The sequence below is a fragment of a genome, unplaced genomic scaffold (genome assembly GCF_019419815.1).
Source record: "Pyrus x bretschneideri cultivar Hongxiangsu unplaced genomic scaffold, Pyrus_bretschneideri_v1 Contig45, whole genome shotgun sequence".
Classification (NCBI taxonomy): Eukaryota; Viridiplantae; Streptophyta; class Magnoliopsida; order Rosales; family Rosaceae; genus Pyrus; species Pyrus x bretschneideri.
Window position 1 is genome coordinate 824,720 of NW_025999779.1, and position 8,943 is coordinate 833,662.

The 8,943-nt window shown below is 37.8% G+C and overlaps 1 protein-coding gene across 2 annotated transcripts; it reads left to right on the forward strand.

The window, feature by feature from the left end:
- Positions 1–1,257: 1,257 nt before the first annotated feature.
- LOC103933142 (myosin-11) lies at positions 1,258–8,429 on the forward strand. Of its 2 annotated transcripts, none has more exons than XM_048567556.1 (9): positions 1,258–1,849; positions 2,260–2,457; positions 2,643–2,765; positions 3,357–3,394; positions 3,478–3,616; positions 3,974–7,273; positions 7,370–7,495; positions 7,695–7,828; positions 7,947–8,429. In XM_048567556.1, the coding sequence occupies exons 1-9, from the start codon at positions 1,769–1,771 to the stop codon at positions 8,161–8,163; spliced, it is 4,356 nt and encodes a 1,451-aa protein (XP_048423513.1). In that variant the 5' UTR covers positions 1,258–1,768; the 3' UTR covers positions 8,164–8,429. The 2 variants fall into 2 exon arrangements, with proteins under 2 accessions (XP_048423513.1, XP_018499480.2); XM_018643964.2 differs by having other exon boundaries at positions 1,259–1,849; positions 3,974–7,267.
- The last annotated feature ends 514 nt before the right edge of the window (positions 8,430–8,943 follow it).

The window sequence follows — 8,943 nt, forward strand, 5'->3', positions numbered from 1 at the left end:
CGCTTCGTATCTCTGTAGTTCTAACACGGTTCAAATACCTCTTGCAACACATTTTTTAATTTTATTTAAAGTTCTTTTGTATTTAGAGTAAATTGTGGTAATAGTCCCTCAACTTTAACTCAATTGGAGTAATTGTTCATCATCTAAAAGTCCAGTATCATTGGTCCCTCAACTCATCAAAACGAGTCACCTATCATGCACGTGAGGTTGGATCAAGAGGCAAATATGGAAAATCAAATAAGGAAAATTGTATCAATGGTCCTTCAACTTTAATCTAACTAGAGAAATAGTCCCTCAACTTTAACCCAATTGTAACAATAAATGGTAATGAATTCTTAGTTGATGGATCATTGCTCCAATTTAGTTAAAGTTGAAGGAACATTGCTAAAATTTACTCTTGTATTTAAAAGCAAGGAGTTCCACACCCAAAAAGACAGAGGATGCAGATAGGTAATTAGCCATCTCACCACACATCATTTTATTTATTTTCTTTTGTGTTAAATCAATTTATGCACAATTAAAAAATAAAAAATACAAAAAAAATACAGCAACCAAAATGTTAGATTTTATAAGGGCCTTTGTCTGAGTGTTGCACAGTGTCTCTACAACCTGGGAGTCGGGCCTGACCAGAACAATAAATTTATTTGAGGCCGTTGCTTTGATTCCATCTCCATTCCAAATTCCATTCAAGCACCTTTAACATACGAAAATTTCCAAATACTCGTAGTTGGATGTTTTGTCCTCTCTTCACAAGTGAAGGCATCGTTCGCATAATTGGGCCCACCGGAACGAGTACAACACAGGCCGATAGCATCGAGGTGGAAGACGCCAGATTAAGAAACAACTATACCTTTAAAATAAGATATATTAATGATATTATTTTTTTTTAATTATAACGCATAAAATGATACAACATAAAACTTGTTAATTTTAATTTTTCTGTTTACAAAGGAGCTCTGAATCCTCCGTTACATTAATATCAAATTCTCAGTCCCCATCACTCGTACTTCTATTCCTATTTGACGTTACAAACACGAAAGTACATTTCTTCTCCTAACCAATGAACGTCTGACACGCTAACAACCGAATGCATCGCTGACTTCTATGTCCAACGTGTCGTGTGGAGATTGCGAATAAAGAAATTCCGTGCGTAAATCTGGTCCGTTCATTATCATTATGCGTTAAAAAATATTTTGCATTTTTTATTTAAATTGAACCAAAAAAATATACAATAAAAACTAATAAAAATTAAATGCACGATTAACGAATACGATGAAGGGATCATCGAAATCCTCAAAGAGAAGATCCGAATAGGATCATCATCCCTGAGCGCGTACACTGAGACCGAGGGGTTCTACTGTGTGTACAGTAGTAGTTGTGTGGTACGAAATGCAATTAACGAGGGAAAGCTGTTTCCGGATTTGCAGTTTCAGGCCGCATTAATTCGATTCTACGCTTTCTCTCTCTCTCTCTCTCTCTCTCTCTCTAGAAATTGAAGAAACGCCAAAAGGTTGGAAAGAAAACACACAGCAAGTTTCGCAACAATGACCAGCTAGCTAACGCGCTCTCTCTCTCATTGCTTTCTCTCTCTTCTTTCTTTGTTTCTCTCGCTTCATTGAAAAAGTGATCAATCAGACGTTCTTTGCTTTCTCTCTCTAGCTGGTAATGGTGGTTGTGAGAGAGAGAATGAATTAAGAGAGAGAGAGGGGGGGAAATCAATTAGTTATCAGCAACAAGGAGTGGAGAGAGAGAGATTTAGAGACAGAAAATGTTCAGGGTGCACAAGAACAGGCCTGCTAAATCAGGGGAGAGGGTGGATTTCAAGTTCTCCCACTTTAAGGCCCTCCAGGTATTAATTTAATTCCTTCTCTTTAATTGCTTATATTTTGATTAATTTTATTGACAATTTAGTGTAAAATGTAGCATTTATTTCAAGCTCTATAATTGGAAAGTGTAAAATGATCCATTAACAGTAGATTATTGTGTTTGATTTCTATATATGGATTGTACAAGAACCATATTTTGTGCCTTCGGGATAATTATGTTGCCAGACTATGAATCAAGACCGTTGATCGGGTGTGGATTCATGTGTTAATCTTAACCTAATTCGTGCAACGTAACACGTCAGATATCTAGGAATTGTATCATTACGTTGTGTTGTATCGGTTTGTTCTTTGAGTGGATGGAGTTTTTGATGTATTTCTATCAGCAAGTAGATATGAGTTTTTGCTTGCTTACTGATGATGTATGTGGTTGCAGGTCCCCAGAGGATGGGACAAGCTGTTTGTGTCTATCGTCTCTGTAGAAACTGGGAAACCAATTGCGAAATCAAGCAAAGCAGTGGTGCGCAACGGAAACTGTCAATGGACTGAGACTCTCTGCGAATCTATATGGATTTCCCAAGATGAGTCGTCGAAGGAGATGGAAGATTATTTCATCAAGCTTGTTATTTCCATGGTACTGTCATTGTCACTGATTTATCACACTATGCTGTTTTTGACAATTAATTTTCTTTTTTATGTGAATCAATGAGGAATCTGGTTTATCTACTTGCTGATGTGATGACTCATTTCCACAGTCTGATTTTTTTTGTTTTTCTGTTGTTAATTGCTTATCGGTTCTAAATGAAATTTTTATCGTAGGGATCAGCAAGATCCGGTATCCTTGGAGAGGTTTCAGTCAATATGTCGGATTACATAAGTTCAACCTCTTCTGCTCCGGTTTCTCTTCCATTGAAAAAATGCAGTTTCGGGACAATTCTGCAGGTGCGTTTTTACTCTTTTTTTTTGTTATTCATGTTCAGTGGATGTTTGACAAGTTGCACAAAATGTCCTTTTCATTCATTCGGTATGAGAAAGCTGTATGTTGGGTTGAGTCAAAATGCGCTTCTTATTTTTCCAATGTACATGGTATGTGTAATTCATAACAGTCTCTGCCATCTACCTAAATGTTGAAAGTACCTGGATATGTTTCTGCTGAATATGTTTCTGTTATATCTTTAAAAAGCATTGATGCTTATCATCTTGAAAGCATGGTCATGTTTCCTCTCTTTTACTGAATGCAGGAGTTTGATACTTAATTACTTAAATAATTTCTATGAATAATCCTTATCAATTTATACCATATTTGGTGATATGAGGGTACTGACCACATGGCCTGTATGTTACACCTAGAAGGGTGGATGCAAGTGTATATTGAAGTTATTTACATAAGAACATGAATATAAGGATTTGAGTACTTATTTTCTTCACAACATCTCTCTCTCTCTCTCTCTCTCTCTCTCCCCGCTCATTGCACTAGAAATTCACCTCAGAGCTGCCTTTTCAGCGGTGTTTGCTTGTCTTTCTTGTTTGCAGGTAAAAATTAACTGCCTCACACCAAGAAAAAGGCTCAGGTTAGTATTAAATGATTGATTGCGTTGGTCTTTAGATATTTAGTTTTCTACTTGATGGTGAAGACTTTCTGCACTTTTTTCAGTGATGAAGAGTCAAAAGAGACAAGTGCTCATTTGGAAGAAGCAAATGCAAATGGTCATGATGCAGACAGCAAGTCAGATGGATCTTCCTTCGGAAAAGATTTTGGCTTGATCTCAAATCCTGGAGAGCCTGGGAGTCGAGTATGTTTACACTTTTCCATAATAATATTTCTTTCCAATTTACTGTTCAATCACGCCTTTTCATACTCTATAGCACTACCTGCTTCATTTAGTGGCTTTATTGTGTTTGCTTCATTCAATCCAGAGCATGATCTTGGATTTAAGAACGTTCTGTTTGTTGACACATCTATTTAGCTAATGAAGATTTCATCGAAATTTAATTCAGTTGTCTAGTACTCATGTTGCCGATATCTAGACCATTTTAACATTCTATTTTGCATGCTGCAGAATCTGCCGACGGATTAAAATGCTTATGAACAAGCTGTGCACTGGTGTATCCTTACCATGAAACTAATATGCCTTCCTCACTTTTTGTAGGGTAGCAGTTTCTCCACATCAGGTTCACATCGCAGCTATGACTCAGCGGAGGGCTCCATAAGAAGGGATAATATGTCCCCGAGAAGCAACCTTAGTGTTGAAGGCAACCACCTGATAGGAAGACAAGATTCAATCACCTCCCTAATTAGTACAACTCATGGAAACTTTCCTGCTGATATCACTTCTCCATCAAATAATTCATCATTTAATTCCAGGATTAATGGTTTAGGAAATCATTCTCAGAATTCTCGGAAAGATTTTAAAGAATCATCTTTAAGAGCCACTGATTCTTCTAAAAACCTTCTGGATGCGGCAGAAGTTACGATTGAAGAATTACATGCGGAAGCTAAGATGTGGGAGAGGAACGCCAGGAAGCTAATGCTTGATTTGGATATACTGCGGACAGAATTCTCTGATCAGTCCAAAAAGCAGGCAAATATGAATGTGGAGCTTTCAGCAGCATATGCAGAACGCAATGGCTTGAAGAAAGAAGTTGAACACTTGCAATTGTTGCTTGAGAATTCAGTGGTTAAACAAACAGCCAGTGAGGATTTAACTTATCAGGATGAAGGAACGCCAGAGATTGAGAAGGCGTTGCAAAATGAGCTGAAGTTTCAAAAAGAATCGGTTGCCAATCTGGCTCTGCAGTTGGAGAGAAGTCAAGAATCAAATATTGAGCTGGTTTCGATTCTCCAGGAGCTGGAAGAGACAATTGAAAACCAAAAGGTGGAGTTGGAGAATCTTTCAGAACTACAGTCGACATTTGATGATGTGGAAAATTTGATCAAATTAACCAGAGAGGAAAACAGAACTTTAAAGCTTCAGCTGCAACAATTGCAGGAATCAGAGAACAAGTTGCAAGTCACGGTGCAACAGTTTGAACAAACTGTGGAAGAGAAAAACCATGAGATAGAGAATGGATCGAATCTGAACGAACACTTCGTTTTGGACATTGAAACAGAATACAAAAGTAAACTGCTTTTGAAAGAACAAGAAATTGTTAAACTGAAAGCACAGGTATCCGAGTCTCTCAAAGAAAGGCATTATACAGAAATGGATTCCATCACTGTGAGTGGGGGTGAAGCAGATCTGATCAAAGAAATTGAGGTCTTGAAAGAAAAGGTGCAGGAGCTAGAAAGAGATTGTAATGAGCTGACAGAAGAAAACTTAGAGCTCTTGTTCAAGCTTAAGGCAGCGAAGAAAAAATCTTCAGGGGGACACGCACCTGGTGAACTTCCATCCAGTGAGCTTTTATTTGATTCTTTTACCAGCTTTGAGTCCAAAGTAACTGAAAATAAACCCCAAATACAAAATGCGGAGGAGATGCTTAACAAGAAAGTGCTTGGGGAGATTACAAATAATAATGATGTTTCAGTTCAAGTACTTGACAGCTTGAAAATGGAACTAGAAAGTAAAGTCACAGAGCTGGGTAAAGAATTGACAGAGAAGAGGTTCGAAATAGAAAAACTTGAGGCAAACTTGCTAACCAATGAAGAAGAAATCAGTCTTCTAAAGGGGGTCCAGAATGAATTAGAAGCTGAGGTTTCCGATCTTCAGAAGGAAAAAATACAGCTAGAGGAACACATGGAAGTTGTATTAAGGGAAAGCGATATCAGCTCAAAGTGTTTGAATGATTTGCGGCATGAATTAATGGTGCTTAGCAGAAGTGTGAATTCCCATGTTTCCACACATAGGGTACTTGAAAGGAAATCTTCGGAGCTAGAAGCTGATAAATGTGAACTGGACCGTCACATATCAGAGCTTGAACAAGAAAACATACAGTTGTCAGCAAGTGTTTCTGCACTCGAAGCTCAAATAAGATATTTGACAGATGAAAAAGAGGCCAGTCAATTAGAATTAGAGAATTCCCAATCTTATTCTCTGAGTCTCCAAGATGAGATCATTAGATTGAAAACTGAGATGGAGTCTGATAAAGTTGAACTGAAACAGAAATTAAGGGACTTGGAGAGTCAGTGGTCAGAAGCTCGAGATGAATGTGAATTTCTAATAAGGGCAAACCCGGAGCTACAAGCTACTGCTGAGAGCCTCATTGAAGAGCGCAATTCTCTTCAGAATTCAAATGACGAGTTGAGGAAACAAAAGCTGGAGTTGCATCAGCTCTGTTCCGTCTTGGAGGCAAAGTTGAATCAATCGCACAAGAGCTTTACAAATTGCTCCAAAAGAGTTGAAGTGCTGGAACAGGATCTTTCTTTAATGCTGGAAAACATCGCCTCCAAAGAGGAGAGCCTGAATTTAGAATTAGATGCACTTCTTGATGAAAACATGAAATATAAGGAGAAGCTTACATTGGAAGAAAGTTTGTTCAACAAGATGTATTTGGAGAAGACGGTTGAAGTTGAGAGCCTTCAGGAAGAGGTAGACCGACTTACCAAGCTACTTGCTGCAACTCAAGAAGAAAGAGAAGAACTAGCTTCAGATGCCGTCCAGGAAGCATCCAGATTACGAACTGAGAAGGAAATGCTTGAATCTGCCCTTCGAGAGGTTCAATCTAAAGCAATACAGACTGAGGAAGAATTGAATATTATGAGAATAGAAACTGAAGCGAAGCTACAAGGCCTGGTCGCTGAGCTTGCTGCCTCTAAACAAAACCAGGAAGTAACGATGGCTGACCATGAAAGGCTATTGAAGTTGTTGGAGAATTATAAATCGAGTGAAGCAAAACTGAAGACCACTGTAAATGACCTTGAACTAAGGCTTACAGTTTCTGATTATGAACGTCAACAAGTGTTGGAAGAATCTATTAATATGAAGGTTCAGATTGAGAAACTAACTCATTGTCAGGACGAAGTTTTGGCTTTCAACAATGAGCTGGATGCAACCAAGTTTGAGAAAGAAAAATTGGAAGTGTTACTGCATTCAATTTCTGAGGAATGTCGAGATCTGAAGGCAGAGAAAAGTTCATTCCATGAGAAGATCTCAACATTGGAGAAGGCCTTATTTGAATTGGAGGATTGCAAACGTAATAATGTTCGCTTGGAGGAAAAAGTTCTGCAGATGGAAGGTGATCTAACTGCAAAAGAGGCTTTGTGTGCACAGTATGCCGAGCTGAAGAACGAGCTCAACCAGATCAGGAGAGCCAACGAGCAGTATCAGCTGAAAATACAGCTACTTGAGGAGGAGAGAAGTGACTTCCTAAGAAAGTCTCAGGCCCTTGAACAAGAATTGAAACTAACAAGGGAAGAAAAACAGAAACAGAGGGATTCCAGCAGTCCAAAGAGTTCCAGCTCCTCAAAAGGCAGCACCAGAGTTATTCCTGTTGGTGAAGATATGAAGGTGAAAGCAAGTACCATTTTTATGTTATCTGCTCATTAACAGTTGATGTTAAGACTGTAAAGGTATTGACTTCTGACGTTCTTTAATTTTTCTACTAAACAGAAGGAAATGGGGAAGAACAGCATTCCCCGTCATGATTTTAGAAGGAAGCCAATTTTGAAGAATGGTCAGGTGCAAGGACATGCAAGAGATCAGAATTATCCATATAGAAACCAGCATCAAAGAGAGGTTAGATATCCTAAAACTTAATTTGGTCCTGCTTCTACAGCTGATCTTGCAACGATAATATGTTCTCATTTTATTTAAATTGTCGGAGTACAAGAAGACATGCACATAATGTGTATGATTACATGTTTTTGGTTTCATGTAACTCTACAAATCTTATATTCTGTTTTTCTCATTCTAATTTTATTCTCTGCCATTACAGGATGACATTGGAGTCCAAATTCATGATGAAAATCCAAATGACGTTGAAGAACTTGGCTTAAAGATTAAGTTGCTTGAAGATGAACTTGTTAAGGCATTGGAAGTAAATAACACTTACAAAGTTCAGCTTGATAGGTGAGTGTAAGAGGAAACACATTATGCCTTCAAAACACATTAAGTATCATTTGTCTTCTTACGGTAAATCTATTCTCTACAACTCAATCTTAACATATATATGTTATCACCACCGCAGGTACTTGTCTGAGGCCCGACACAGTCAAGCAGATGCTCATCGAAATTCAAAAGCTGAAGAAAGACACGAACGCTCGAGGTCATCTCTAGAGGCAGAACTGAAAGACATTCGTGAGCGCTACTTAGACATGAGCCTGAGATATGCCGAGGTAGAAGCACAGCGCGAGGAGCTTGTGATGAAGCTTAAAACAGCCAAGGGTGGCAAAAGGTGGTTCTGATGAAAGATGATGACTCCATTGCTGTCATTTTCTTGAGTTTACCAATCTCAGGTAGCTTTTTTCCGCACATCTTTGTACATCACAATTTTTCGTCTGCACAAATATTCAAGTGAGTGAGTAGAGGAGAATATACGTCATAGCCAAAGGTGGAAAGTTTCACAAATTGTTAATTACAGGTACAAATTCAAATAATGTGATTATACTTAACTAATGATTTGTACTAATCAACGTTTTGATAATATAATATACCAGATTATTTGCTTGCACATTTTTTTAAATTTTTTAAATTTGGATTGGAAATCTGCCGTGCAAACTTTGGTTAGGCATCAGATAATATTCCTCCAAATCTTTATGGATATCCTATGAATATACAATCCATATGCTAAAACTTAATGTGAATGGGGAAAGGAGTATTGCGCTCTTCATGGTTGTGACTTGTGAGACTGAGAGCACTAAGTTCTTCACCAAATATAAATAGTAAGCAGAACACTTATGTTCTCTCTCTCTCTCTCTCTCTCTCTCTCTCTCTCTCTGCACCTAAATTTGAATTTTCTTTTGCATAGTTTATATTAGATTAATTAGAATATTGCTCGAATAAAAAAAAAACAACACTGGTTGGCTCCTTATAAAAACGGATATGATTATGCACACTCGTTTTCTTCATCTGCAAATGAAATGTGAAAATCTTGCTGCAACATAAAAAATCAGTACAATCAAATGGAACAAATGTATAAATCACTATAGAAATGACAATCACTTTTGAGAGTGGTGGAGGGTATA

Bases quoted from the DNA above. Each gene is read 5' to 3' on its own strand.
- LOC103933142 (XM_048567556.1), top strand. From the start codon at position 1,769: ATGTTCAGGGTGCACAAGAACAGGCCTGCTAAATCAGGGGAGAGGGTG. The intron at 1,850-2,259 runs GTATTAATTTAA...ATGTGGTTGCAG, and splicing joins CCCACTTTAAGGCCCTCCAG to GTCCCCAGAGGATGGGACAA. The intron at 3,395-3,477 runs GTTAGTATTAAA...CACTTTTTTCAG, and splicing joins ACACCAAGAAAAAGGCTCAG to TGATGAAGAGTCAAAAGAGA.